The sequence below is a fragment of the Peromyscus leucopus genome, chromosome 1 (genome assembly GCF_004664715.2).
Source record: "Peromyscus leucopus breed LL Stock chromosome 1, UCI_PerLeu_2.1, whole genome shotgun sequence".
NCBI classification, from domain to species: domain Eukaryota; kingdom Metazoa; phylum Chordata; class Mammalia; order Rodentia; family Cricetidae; genus Peromyscus; species Peromyscus leucopus.
The window spans coordinates 105205456-105219883 of NC_051063.1; the positions used below are offsets into that span (position 1 = coordinate 105205456).

The window sequence follows — 14428 nt, forward strand, 5'->3', positions numbered from 1 at the left end:
TCAGAGACAGAAGGTGCCTTGCCTGAGGCTCTCTAGCTAGTACATGATTGATCTATGATTTGGATTCAAATCTGTACTCACTAAACCACACATTTTTGCCTACTGCATGTCATTATATACAGTGAAAAAGTTAGGACTGAATATTGGCTTCAAAGTGTCTCCTAGTCTGATGCTATGGCGCTCCTTGTCCCACCCGTTATGGGCATCCCGTATGGTGTCTACTCTGAAGAGGCTCTAAACAGGCTCAGGGAAGACAGGGGGCAAGCGGCAGATGCCTTCCACACCTTCACTTAGTGGGAAGTCAAATGACAAGTGCTTAGAAATGTAATGATTATTTTAAAGGAGAAATACAAGATCCCATGAGGTATGGAAACAGGAGGTCCCAACCTCAGTCTCAGGAAGAGGAAACACTGACCTGAGGAAGTGGTTTTCAGCTGAGGGCTAAGAGGTGAAGAGGGGACAATCCTAGGACGTGGGTGAGGGTGTGCAGGCCTCCCAGGCGGGAGGAGGCACAGAGTTGTTGAGAGGTAGCCAAGACAAGGTTAGAGGGGGAGTTGTGAGACCATTCGGATCCGCATCGCTCTGAACAAGAGTGTGGATTAAGTAATGGCTGACAGCGGTTTCTTAAAAAGCAGTATGTCTGATCTCCTTAGAAAGGATAAAAAGACAGAAGAGACCAATGTGCCAGAAGTTGTTAATGACCCTCCCAATAAACATTCGTCTACATCTTCCCTGTTAAAGAACACTAAGGTCATTTTCCTCCCTTAAAGTGGACATGTGCCAAGCTCCAGCCCCAAGAACAAGCCTTAACCTGTCCCAGCCAAACGTCAAGGTCTTGTTCCACCAACCAGTAACTGGATATGTAGGTCATGCCAATAAGATGTTGGCTGCCGAGAGCAGGAGTGGGTGACAGTTTAGGGATGTCCTTTCTTCTAGAGGCAGGCGTGGTACAGTGGCAACCCCTTCTCTGCCTCTGGATATTGTCCTGTGTGTGTGTGTGTGATGATCAGAACTGCTGCAGCCATTTTGGAATAATAAAGGGAGTCAGGCCAGGAGGACAAGTCAGCATGCTGAGGATGACAGAGAAGAAAGATGGAAGGACACGTGGGAGATGTTACATACCCATGATGTAATGGATCCCAAGCAATGCCTCAGGCTTCTGTGTGAAACAAAGGCATTTGATTTATATCATTTGATTATTAGCAGCAGCGTCTGGGGATGTGTGCATGTGTGCACATACCATGTCATACATGGGAAGGTCAGAGGACAACTTTTGGGAGTTGGTTCTCTCCTTGCACCTTCCCTCCTGGGGATCGAACTCGGGGTGTCAGGCTTGGTTCAGCAAGTGCTTTTACTCACTGAGCCATCTTGATGACCCAAAAGGAAAGCATTCTAATTGGTCTGCACTAGTTAGAGAGGTCTGTGGCTAGTCCAATAAGAGATGATGGTGGCTGGGTTAAGAGCAACAGCAGAAGAGATGAGAGGAAGATCGACTTGATGATGTTTAACAGGAGCTCCAGGACTTGGCAAAGGGGGGAGTATGACGGGGCGAGAGGCAAGTGTAAAGCAGAGCCCCAGGTCACGAGCTTGGCGGCCGGTTAGTTAGTGCCAACACAGAGACGACATATTTGGGGACGTGGGGTCAATGGGGTGTGTGCAGCAGTACAATCTGAGGTGCCCGTGAACTGAGAGGCAGCATAGAGATCCTGTTGCTCTGAGAAACATTCTCATTGCTCCTTCTACCCAAAGCAGCAATAGAGGTAACAAACCATGCCAATCACATGTGGGGACAGTCACCCTCTCACAACTGCTGGAAATTCGAGGATGTGGAAACGGGCGTTTAGTACCTCAGAACCTGAACAATTAACTTTATTCTCTACATCTGGATGCTTGCCTATATGTATGTCTGTGTGCCACCTGTGTGCCTGATACCTGTGGAAACAAGAAGAGGGTTTCAGATCCCCTGGAGCTGGAGTTATAGGTGTCTGAAACTTCTATGTGTGTGCTGGAATTGAACCTGGGTCCTCTAGAAGAGCAGCCAATGCTCTCAACCACTGAGCCATCTCTCCAGGCCTCAAGTCCCTCATTTAAAATGGTGTCATATTTGTTAACAACCTATGTATCTCCTCCTATATACTTCAAACCATAACTGGGTTATTGATGGTACCTTATACAGTACAAATAGTATGTAAATAGTTGTTTGACCATATGGTTTAGGGAATGGTAATATAAAAGTATGCACATGCGTAGTACAGAGAAAAGTTTTTGCTTTATTTTTCAAACATTTCAACTTGTGGTTGTTTGAATCTGTGGATAAAGAATACTGGATGTGCAGGGTCAACTGTAATGGAATGAGGAAAAAGAGCACCGTGGAGTGATGTGGTCTGTCCCACCCCAGTACTGCTGTTCATTCTCTGGACTCCACTGGGGAGTGGTCATGACAGTCAAACAAACCTCACAGGCTCTGCTAAACCCTTTGGCTGCTCAATGCGGGGAGGTGGAGCCAAGCACGTTCCCCTGCAACCTCTGATACACATCTCCTGGGACTCACAAGCAGAATGTGGAAACGAGTGAGGCTGCTGGAGTTCTTCTCAGGGAGCAGTGAGAACCACACTACCCATTCATATTAATTTACAAAATCCATCTTGCTTGGCAAAGCTACTGAAGCATCGCGTAGACAGATGTGAAACCACCTGGCTGGACTCCAATCCAGCACCCCAGCTCTCTCCAGAGAGACTGCCTCAGGCCTGGCTGGAGCAATCCCATGAGCTCCTCCTGCTTCCAGGCACATGCTAAAACCAAAGGACCAAGGCTGGGGAGAGCAGGACCTCCAGCCCCACTGGCTCCCACCCCAGAGTGGAGCACAGCGTGGCACAGAGGAATCTCTTGTTCCTCCTCAGCACTGACATGGGATCCTCCGTTTCCCCTTTATTTCTGAAACACTCTTGCCTCTCCAGCTCACATAAGACTTTGCACTTCATATGATATCTTTTTTCTCTTGGAGTCAGGCTCTCACTCTGTAGACTCACAGAGATCCACCTACCTCTGCCTCCCAAGTACAAGGATGAAAGGTCTGTGCCACCATATCTGGCCATTGTACATGATATAAAGGTACTGGAGTCAGGAGATCAGGGTTCTAATCCTGGTCATCCATTTATTGGCTGTATGGGGGACCTCTTTTTCCCCGTCTACCAGTGGCAACAATATAATTAAGATGGCAATCCTGGGCCTATCTCACAGGGTGTATGTAAAGGCTTCTCAGGTTAAAGGAAATTTCCAGAGTTCTCTCATCATCAGCCACACTCAATTTGCCACCATCACTCTCAAAAGGCTTGGAGTGGGACAGGAGTAGTGGTACCTGGGCAAGACAAGTCTTTGTCCCCAGTCAGACAAGGGCATGGAAGGGGTCCTCCTTCCTCCTTCCCTCTCCCTTAGCTAATGCTGCCAGATCCTCAGGAATGCATTTACTCTCACCAGAAAAGCCCGGTCCAAGACGTGTCCAATAACGTCTGCCTGGCTCTCCCGCCGAGATGCTTTCTTCAACCCAGTCTCGAAAGAAACCCTCTTCAGGTTTTCCTGGCCTTCAGTGGATGCCTTAGCCACACCTTTCTTCATGCTACCTTTCCGAGCCACTAACCAGTGTCCCCGGCCTGTGGGGAAGATTGGAACAGTGAGAAGGGTCAAACTCCTCCAAAGTCGAGGGTGTGAATACGGTTATTTATCTAAAATTCTAAAACCCCAATAGCTCCTGAGTACTCACAGCTGCTGGAGGGTATTTGTGTACAAGTCTCATTTAAGCAGCCACTAAGCTCAGTGAGGGATATGCTACAGATAGAAAATGTTTATAGTGGAAAGGATGCGATGGCTGCCCAAGTCCTCCCTTTTTTCCAAATGAGTGCCTCCTATGTCTATTGCTCGATTAAGAGACAAACTTGGCGTGGGGTGGTGGTGGTGGTGCATGCCTTTAATCCCAGCACTCGTGAGGCCGAGCCAGGTGGATCTCTGTGAGCGAGATCCAGGACAGGCACCAAAACTACACAGAGAAACCCTGTCTCGAAAAACCAAGAAAAAACAAGAGCTAGTTAGAAACAAGCCTAAGCTATCAGCCAAGCTTTCATAATCAATAAGAAGTCTCCATGTGGTTATTTGGGAGCTGGCTAGTGGGGGGGACAAAACATGTCCAGCTACAAATGTCACCCAATATCTGGGCATATATTTCTACATGAGACCTAAGGAAGCTTAAAAAAAAAGAAGGTTTGGAACATGGAGTCAAATGCTGCTGCTTCTTGGGTAGGCTCAGTGCTAGCAGCATACAGCTCTTTTAAGAGGCCCTGCTACTGAGCACTTGAATGGGGTTCATGAGCAGAGGGTGGTGCTCTTGGTGGCATGAGACTAGGTAGAAACACCTACAGCAGCATGGACCCAGAAACTTTCCAGAGCTGGGGTGGTAAACATGGCTCCCTCCCGTACCTCCACCGTGAGGCTAAGCTCTCAGGGAACTAAGGATGGGGGTGTGTGGAACTAGCTACCAGCGCTCCATGAGCTAAGCTGCTTGGAAGTTTAAGATTTTGCTCATGCAGACAGAAAAGAATACAGATATACAAAAAAGCAGGTTTAGGCAGGAAAAAAATCTCTAAACAGATTACAGTGTGTTTAACAATGTGCGTAGGCTTAAGAAAAAAAAGAAAACGGATATAGACAGTCATAAAAAATTAAATAAAATAATAGTTTAAAATAACAGAGTAAAGTCTTTAAAGAAAGAGTAAAGTCTGGTTGGTGGTGGTGCACACCTTTAATCCCAGAACTCAGAAGGCAGAGGCAGGCAGATCTCTGTGAGTTCAAGGCCAGCCTGGTCTACAGAACTAGCTCCAGGACAGAGAAACCCTGTCTCAAAAAGCCATTTTAAAAAAAGAGTAAAGTTTTATATATATATAAAAAGCCATGTAGAGATGGGAAATACACAGGGAGTATGGGATCCTCTATGTTATTGTGTTCTCTTTGAATGTTTTGATTGCTGGTAAGACATGAGATTATGAAAGGGACTACTGAAATAAACTAGCCTAAAAACTTTACAAATGTCTTAATTTTAAAATGGAACTTAAAAACTGTATTACTTTGGAGAAGAGGTTATGCTTTTGTTTCCACAGAAAACAAAAGGCTGTGGATTCATTCATGGTTGATAGAGATCAGATTTGACCAGGGAAGATTCCCTGAAAATCCTGACTACAGACATAAATAAATAAACCTAAAAAAAAAAAAAAACTACAATGCAGGTGACATATATTTTACCTGCTCAAACATAAAACAAACAATCATCTTTGGCTGGCTTGTGTACAGTGCACAGTCCATAGCTGTGTTAATGCAGATATGTATGTTACCTTAGAAAGTTTATGTATTTTCAGAGCAAGGGGACTAAACACCAATGAAAATGGGTAGCTCAGGTGATCCAGCCTCTCAGAATGCCTCTGTTGCAGTTTCCTCAGAGTTCTGCATCCAGAACACCTTCAAGGCTGCTGCCTGAGATGGTCCAGCCTCAGAGACTATCCAGCCAAGACTTCAGATAAGGCCTACATTTTACCATTGCACAGAGACTGGACAACAAATAATACAGCTAACTCTCCCAGAACTTAACCATTATCCCAATTTTCACAGGGTCTCCTAAAGATGCCAGCACCCCCAAACAACAGAAAGCAGTCTAGAGAACATTCCCAAGAGGTGGAGTGAATGGCTTGTGGTCATTCAATGGGTTATAGATATTTGTCATCATTTAGGGAGGGGTGGTTACAAATTGTTATTGTCAAGGTCAGAGAAAAAGCTAAATAAAGAAGATTAGATTCAAGGATCTGTTTTGGAAGAGAAAAAGGGAGGAATATAGTATAAAAATGAGATAAAAGGGTGTATTATTGAGTCTACTTTTGAGCAACCACTAGTCTCAAATATTTTACATTGGTATGGATTTCTGTTTATTGATACAAATTTAAAGTTATTCTTGTTCTATTATATGTGTTTCTATTCTTGTTTAAGGTATTGTATCTATACAGCTCATTTTAAAGAGTTATGTACACTTTTAGTCTTTGAAAACTATTTAGGATAATAAGTACAGGTTAGTAGTCATCTATAACTATCAAACTTATAGTCATGTTAGCTATGTTTTTCAAGATCATACAGAGATGTATTTTAGAAAGGTAGGTGATCTTCAAACACTTCAAAGACCTACATGATATGGCATTATCAGCCAAGCTTTTATAATTAATAAGTCTCTGTGTGGTTATTTGGGAGTTGGCTAGGTGGTACAAAAAAAGTCCAAATACAATTTCCCACTCCTGCCATGGGTCAGGCAGTTTGGTACCCCACCACCACAGGCTGCCCCATCTAGGTCATAGACTTTAGTGCTCCTTGACTCCCTCTTCATATCCCTGACTCCTGGAGATAGCAGTCTGAGTTGGTGTGAAAACTCCAAGTGGCCAAGAGGAAAGGCCCAGACATGCCAGGAGATCAATGTGAGATGAGGCTGGAGGGATCAGGAGAGGCAGACCATAAAAGTGCTGAAACTAGATGGAGCCTGGTAATGGTATAGGCTTTTAGCAGCAAGAGGAGGATCAAGGGAGTACTTTTTGCTTTGTTTTTCTTTATAACTTTTCATTTTGAGATAATTTTAGACTTCCAGAAGAGTTGCAAAAATGGTATAAATTGCCACACAGCCTTTACCCAGCTTCGCTAATGTTCTGTTCTCATCTTACATAACAGCCACACAATTACTGAACCCAGGCAATTAGCATTGATGCAACATCAGCTACTAATGTTAGCCCTTCTTTGAAGGTTGCCAGTTTTCTGACTAACGCCCTCCTCGAGTCCCAGGATCCAGGCCAGGATCTCACATCACATTCAGCTGGCATGGCTCCTTAGTCTGCTCCAACTGGTGAGATGGTTCTCCACTCTTCTCTTTCCTTCTGCAGACTTGACATTGTGAAGGGTTTTTGTCAGTGAAATATTAAAGTATTTAAAATAAAATATCCCCCAGTGTGAACTTTTCTGATGCTGTCCCATGTTCAGACTGAGGCTTTGAACTTGGCGAGCTACCACAAAAGCAAGCTGTGCCTTTCTCCGTGCATCATTTCAGGGAACTTGTGAAATCATTATGCTTTATTCCTAGTGGCGGTAACTTGTTTGGGGGACAGGGTCTTACTATGCAGCCCAGGCTGCCTTCAAACTCACAATCCTCCTGCCCCAACCTCCTGCGTGCTGGGGTTTTAGGAGTGTACTATGATGCAACACATTGACACTACAATGTCTGTTTGATGTGTGTATGGATACACATGCATGATCCATGAGTGCATGTGTGCAGCTGTGCACGGAGAAGCCAGTGAAACGTGAGGTGTCTCTGTCACTCTCTATCTTTTTCCCTTGAAGCAGAGTGTCTCATTGAATTGGAAGCTCAACATTTTAGCTATGTTGGCCAGCAAGCCTCAGCAATCTTCTTGTCTTCACCCCCAGTTCTGGGGTGACAGGCATATATGGCCACACCACCCAGTTTTTACATGGATGCTGGGGATGGGTCCTCATTATTGCTGCAAGTTTTCTCTGCTGAGCCACCTCCCCAGCCCTACAGTGCTAATTTTGATCATTCATTCAAAGTTGGGTCTGCTTGATTTCACTACTGAGGAGTTCCTATTTTTACCTTGGTTATTAATAATTATACCTAGAAGGTTGTTCAAATGTCTTGTTTCTCATACTTTTACCCATTTTTTTTTCTAGCATCCCAAATTGCTGTATGTCAGCTTTACTGGATTATAATATGCAATTGCTGTGATAGTACTTTGTAGTTTTAATTAGTATCTAGGATGAGGTGATGTTAGTCGCGCTACCTCACTTTGTTAGCTGAAAAACTTAAGAAGCAAAAACAGACGTTTTAGAAGAAAAAGAAGTCCTGCTTCAAGACTGCAACATGGCCAGGGGTGGCAGGGTGGGGGAGTAGGGGGTGGGGAATGGGAGTGGGGTGGGTTTCAAGGCATTGTGGTGCACGCCTTTAATCCCAGCATTTCAAGGCAGAGGCAGGTAGATCTCTGTGAATTCAAGACCAACCTGTCTACATAGTGAGTTCCAGGACAGCCTGGAACTACCTCAAGAGACTCTATTTCCAAAAAAAAAAAGAAAAGAAAAAAAGACAATGGGCTGGGATGTAGCTCAGTGGCAGAACACTTGCCTGCTGCGGATGTCTTTCTGTATGCTGTGAATGTGTGTCACTCTGTTTGGTTCATAAATAAAATGCTGATTGGCCAGTAGCCAGGCAAGAAGTATAGTATAGGCAGGATAAGCAGAGAGGAGAATTCTGGGAAGAGGAAGGCTGAGTCAGCAGATGCCAGCCTGCTGCCCAAGGAGCAACATGCCAGCAGACTGGTAAGCCACAGAATATGTGGCAAAACATTGACTAATACAAATGGGTTAATTTAAGATATAAGAGCTAGCTACCAAAAGGTTTGAGCCATGGCCATGTAGTTATAATTAATATAAGTCTCTATGTGTTTACTTGGGTCTGAGCAGCTGCAGACTGGATGGGACACAGAAAAACTTCAGTTACACTTGGCAACTTGTGCAAAGCACTGAGCTTCATACTCACCATCAGGAAACAAAACAAAACAAACAAAAAACCTACTTCAAAATAGGCACTTCCTCAAGGGTTATCTCAGCCTCTGAAGTCACATAAGACAATTCCTATTCTATCTACCCACCTGCTCTATCTATCTATCTATCTATCTATCTATCTATCTATCTATCTGTCATCTCTCTACCTACCTACCTATCATCTATCAATCCATCTATCTATTTATCCATCTATTCATCCATTTACTTATCTTCTACTAGACTTACTTCTTTAAAGAATCCTGACTGAAATATTATCTATAAGTGGGTTTTACCTGCAAAAAATATTACTGTGATATTTGATTAGTGATTTTATATATCCCTCATGTCTTCTGTATTCATTAATGAGATTTTTACCACAAGGAAAAGCTGTTTCTTCTCTCCCACTAATTTATTGACTTAAATGTTTATTTATATCATTATGGGCTCATGAATATTTATTGCATGGTTTACAACCCAATCCTACCATTATTTATTTCCCTGTTTAGGCTGTCCCAGATTTGGCTCTGTCATCTGGCTGCTGTGTCCTTTCAACCTGCCCTCAATGTTTTTCTAAGCACTTCTTGGCTTTCTGGTACCACAAGATGTTCAAGTCTAATCTGAATTCTTTTTTTCTTGCCTCAGACCTGTGAACATCTATTTTTGGGAGAGGTCTTACTCCTCTCATTGGATAATGGTATTTAGAAACCAAGATCCAGGCAACAAGTATATTCTTTTCACTATTGACACCTCTTTGCTCTCAGTGAATATGTATACCAACACATGCAGATATACTCCACTTTCCTCCATCCTCTGTCTCTCCGTGTGTGTGTGTGTGTGTGTGTGTGTGTGTGTGTGTGTGTGTGTGTGTGTGTAAGAAGAGACAGGGTGGGGGAGGAGAGATTGAGTGAGTGAGAGAAATCATAAATCTATATTGGTAGGTGCCGTAGAGTAGTGCTTCTTAACCTGTGGGTCACAACCCCTTTGGGGGTCAAATGACCTTTTCACAGGGGTCACATATCAGATAACTTGCATATCAGATATTTATATTATGATTCTTAACAGTAGCAAAATTATAGTAATGAAAATAATTTTATGGTTGGGGGGTCACCATGACATGGGGAACTGTATTAAAGGGTCACAGCATTAGGAAGGTTGAGAACCACTGGTTTAGAGGATTTAAATAAGTAGGTGGCCAGGAATGATGCTTAGGTAAAAAATGAAATCACCCTGGAGAAGCAGGGAGCTCAGGGTTGGGATGCTAATTCTGTGGCAAAGCCCTGGTCTGGCATGTGTAAGGCCCTGTGATCCATCCCTAGTTACTATGTCCCTCAAAAAATTAAAGAATAGACCAGAGAAGAGCCAATCCTATGTATTCTATGATCCCCTTTATTCAAGTGTGTGTGTGTGTGTGTGTGTGTGTGTGTGTGTGTGTGTGTGCTCGCGCATGTTTCCAGTTGCTGGTACTCAAACTATGGCCTAAAAATATTAAGTGGAAAATTCCAGAAATAAAGAATAATTTTAAATAACTTATTCATTGCAGCATACTGATATAATTATTCTATTTACTTTTAGATAACTAGAACAGTTTTAACTGTGTATGTTAATCTCATACTATTTATAATTTATAAGCTAAACCTTATCAGGTCTTTATTCATGAGACAATACAGTATATACATGTCTATCTGTATGCATACACACATACACACATATGGTTTACATTACATACTCAGAGTGGGCAACACGTCACAAACCCAGGGATTAAAGAAGGTGTACTTCTCTCTTGACCTACCCATCCAAAGCAGCAGGCCTACCTGATTTCTAGACAGTGTTCCATTTAGAAGCTGTGCTCAGTCTAGAAGTCCCTGCTCCAGAGGAGTTTTTAACTAGATCGATATTTGAGAAACTACCAGAGAAGTCTTGGTGCTTTCATTTGGGAGCTGAACAGAGAATGGTTCCTCATCTAATCAGAGAAGTGGGAAGAAAGATGCATAACAGACTATGGGTCATAAGGTGGTTTGCTGAGAAATGTGGGAGGAGAGCAGGGCTTCCTGGATTTGAAGACTGGCGAACTGGAATGGAGGCCAGAATGCTAGAGACAGATGAAAAGGCTTTGTGGAAAGAGCACCCTGAAAAGAAAGGAGCAGGAGTAAAGGAAAGGGACTGTGGCAGAGACTAAGCATAGGTTAGACCGTGAGTGCCATGTGCCTCTAAAGGTGTCAGCAATGAGAGGCTACTGAACAGAAGGCACTGTGGTGTACTCTAATAAAATCTGCCTCAAGATCAGAGAACAGAACAAGCCACTCGATTAAACATAGAGGCCGGCCAGTGGTGGCACACACCTTGAATCCTAGCGCTCGGGGGAGGCAGAGGTCCGTCTGGATCTCTGTGAGTTTAAAGCCACCCTGGACTACATGAGATTGACTTGGTCTAGGAGAGAAACAGAGCCAGGCAGTGGTGGCACACAACTTGGTTCCCAGCACTTGGGAGTCACATGCCTTTAATCCCAGCACTTGAGATCTCACACCTTTAATCCCAGTATTTGGGAAGCACACGCATCATTAATCCCAACACTAGGAAGGGAGTGATGGCTGGGTGGAGAAAGGTGTGTAAGGTGTGAGGAGACAGGAACTGAGGCCTTTGCAGGCTGAGGAGTCCTAGAGGTGAGACACGTCAGTGGCTTGTTCCTTTGTCTCTCTGATCTGTCAGCATTTACCCCAATATCTGGCTCTGGGTTTTTTAGAGTTCGAGTAACAAGGCACCGTGGTTAAAAGCACACTGCAGAAGGCCAATGGGGCTGCTTCAAAAAGAGGGATGAGGGACAGGACTGAGTGACATAGGAGAAAATAAAAACTGTGCAAGGCAGGAAGGAGCTGGGTATGGAGAAAAGGCAGCGATCTGTGACTCCTCTCACCTTCTTCCGGCATCCGAAGGAGACTTTTGGCTGGAAAGCAGTTGTTGAGGCAAGGCTTGCCATTGTCCATTTTGTACATTCCTGAAGACATCATCTCCCTGAGAGACAGCAAGGACAGGGGGACATCAGAAGGGTGAAGAGGCACAGGGCAGGCAGCCCTCCCCAGTGCCATTCCTGAGCCCACCTGATCTTAGACCACTGTGTCCTGTCCACCCTACCTCTGAGGACCAAGGGGCTCTGCTTCAGCAATGGGGATGCTGTGAAGAGAGCAGGGGGCAGGACCTGGGCTTTCCAGTTCAAACCAGTCCTAACTCCGCAGAATACGAGCTTAGGCTCACACAGCCCTGGTGTGAAGCCCGGCTCTGTCTTTCCTTGCTGTGTGACTAAGCATATTCCTCTACTCCTCTGAATTCCAGGGTCCCCCTGTGGGGGCAATGTTCCTACCTTAACAGAGGGGTGAGGGGATGGGATGAGAAGGGCTGTTTGTTTTAACAGCGTTCAGAGAAAGGGGGCTCACATTTTAGAAGTGATGAGCAAACCAAGTTTGGACTGGATAAATCTGGTTTGAGGGGTAAAGTGAGTTTACTGATGGAGAGGAGAATAAACCGTCCAAACACAAAGAGCCACAGGACTGAGGGTATCATGGTACACAGGAAGAAATGGTCAGGCCCAGGACGGGGCAGGCTGTGCATTTGAGACTCCCACAGTAAGGTTCGACAGGAAGATAGTGCCTGCTTCTGAAGGGTGTTTGCTATGAGGGTAGGGAGGCTGTGATTTCATTCTGTGTTTCATACTTTCTCCTAGTCAGTCAGTGACTAGGAGACAAAGTCAAGAGTTGAGCTGTACACAGCCATGACCGGAGCTGTGCTTGAGAAAGGGAGGTCTGACAAAACAGTTCCAGTGGATGAGACTGGCCATGGGGACTGCTGTAGGGAGTACTGTACCAAACTAGTGCGAGCTATGAGGGCCCAGGTGACACGGAGGGACCAGACAAAGACAAAGCTCAAAGGAAGGAGCGGGGAGCAAAGGGGGAAGGCACATCACAAAAACCCAAAGCAGAAACAAGACCGGAAACCAGTTTAGAGAGGTGAACAGGAAGGTGGAGGATGCCCAGGGAGCTGTCAGATAAACCAAGGGACCCCAAAGCTTAGGAAAGCATCAGAGAGGAGGAGCTGAGAAGTCAGGTAGGGTACCACCTAAAACAGACCTTGAGGAACTGACAGTCAGCATCCAGGGAAGGGCAGAACTAAATACTGACCTATGAAGGAGTGGATAAAGGGAGGCAGTGCAAAGCGTGAGCACAAGTGCAAAGGGTGAGCACAAGTGCAAAGGGTGAGCACAAGTGCAAAGGGTGAGCACAAGCAAGCTTTCCAAAGACCTCGGCTGTGAAAGGGAGGAGCCAGGCAAGCAGTAGCACGGTCTAGAGGAAGCAGCCAACAGGTCGGGACTTAGGGGTGTGGGGTGTGGGGACAGTGGACAAAGGCAAGGCGTTTGCTCTAGTCCCAGCCTTGGAGGGCAGGCAGTCACTACAAAGCATGGACTCTGGATGGTTCAAATGCTAGTGAGAATGCTTTGGACACTTAAGTTATTTAACGTTTCACCACACTGCCTCAGTTTCTCCCTCTGTGAAATGTAGACAGTGAGTGGACCTCTTCTATGGAACTGTTTTAATGATCAAATGAGAAAATGCTTGTGGATGGGCTTAGGAGTGGAACCAGCACCTGGCTGGCACACAGTGGTCATGTTCTATGATGACCATGGCTAACAGGATGAGAAAGACTCAGCTACATCATCACCGAGAGGAAGGAGCAGGTTCGAGGAGGAGGGAATGATGAGAGAGAAGGGTGGCCTTACCCTCTCTGGGAGCGGTCAGGAGGGAGGGTATGCCCAGCCCAGGGGAGGGGTTCCTCCACTGAGGGGAGGAAGAGACAGGGAAGGAAGGCTCCTTCAGGGATCCCAGCTGTGATAGGGAAGACAGTTCACATACTCTGACTGGCCCATCTCTCTACCACCTAAGGAATAAAAAGAACACAAAGGAAATGATCTTTCACTTCCTGTCGGCTGCACATGTATGTGCATGAACGTATACAGACAGAAATGTATGTACAAGCATGTATACAAACAGAAGTTGGGAAGTGGATATGGTTCTGCCTCCAGGGTCTGACTTGTTGTTTTTTTTTTTGTTTGTTTGTTTGTTTGTTTTTGTTAAAGTCAAATTGTGGCTGTCTTCAGAATAATTCTTTGAAAGAGGAACTACCCCTAATTACAGTTAAATTTATCACCTGTTACTCAGGAAACAGGAAGTTAAAGAGCTTGCAGAGTTCAGGAAAGATGAAGATGAGCTGGCTACCCAGCATGTGCAAGAACTTGAGTTCCATCCTTAGCAACACACACACACGCACACGCGCACACACGTATTTATCATCTATATGTTTAAGTCTTTGTCAGAATCTGATGTCAAACCTTGCATAAACCAATGTAAGTGGCCAAGCATTGCAAACCCGCGTCTTTACAGGAGCTGGGAGGCTGTGGGGGTGGAGCGGGTGAAGGAAGCTGGATGCCAGGGAGACAGTAGGGAAGGGGAGGATGTGTATGTGAGCTGACATGCGCCTGCAGGAGCAGCTCTGACTCAGCCCTCCCCAATCGCTGCCAAGCAGAACTCTCAGGCAACGTTACCAGATCTTCCCTTTTTTTTTTTCAAGCGAGATCTGCTGCTTTTTGTATAAAATCTGGTTATTTAAGCAGGAACAACTCATCTGTCATTTTGAAACAATGTACAGGCCAAACCAAACACATCTGGGAAGATAGTCAACTCCCAGGCTACTGTTGGTTTTCTGTGATAAAAATTCTTTGGCTTTCACAGGAATAAAGTAAGAAATTCTATTCAAAACCAAA

The 14428-nt window shown here is 44.9% G+C and overlaps 1 protein-coding gene across 1 annotated transcript in view; it reads right to left on the reverse strand.

Moving 5' to 3' along the window:
• Xrra1 (X-ray radiation resistance associated 1) overlaps window positions 1-14428 on the reverse strand; it is a 71705-nt gene that overhangs the window by 52662 nt on the left and 4615 nt on the right. Inside the window, exons 3-4 of the mRNA XM_028877515.2 lie at window positions 11534-11631; window positions 3475-3650 (exon numbers count right to left, since the gene is read on the reverse strand). Coding sequence (XP_028733348.1) covers window positions 3475-3650; window positions 11534-11627 — 270 coding nt within the window. The 5' untranslated portion in view covers window positions 11628-11631. The remainder of the gene's footprint in view (window positions 1-3474; window positions 3651-11533; window positions 11632-14428) is intronic.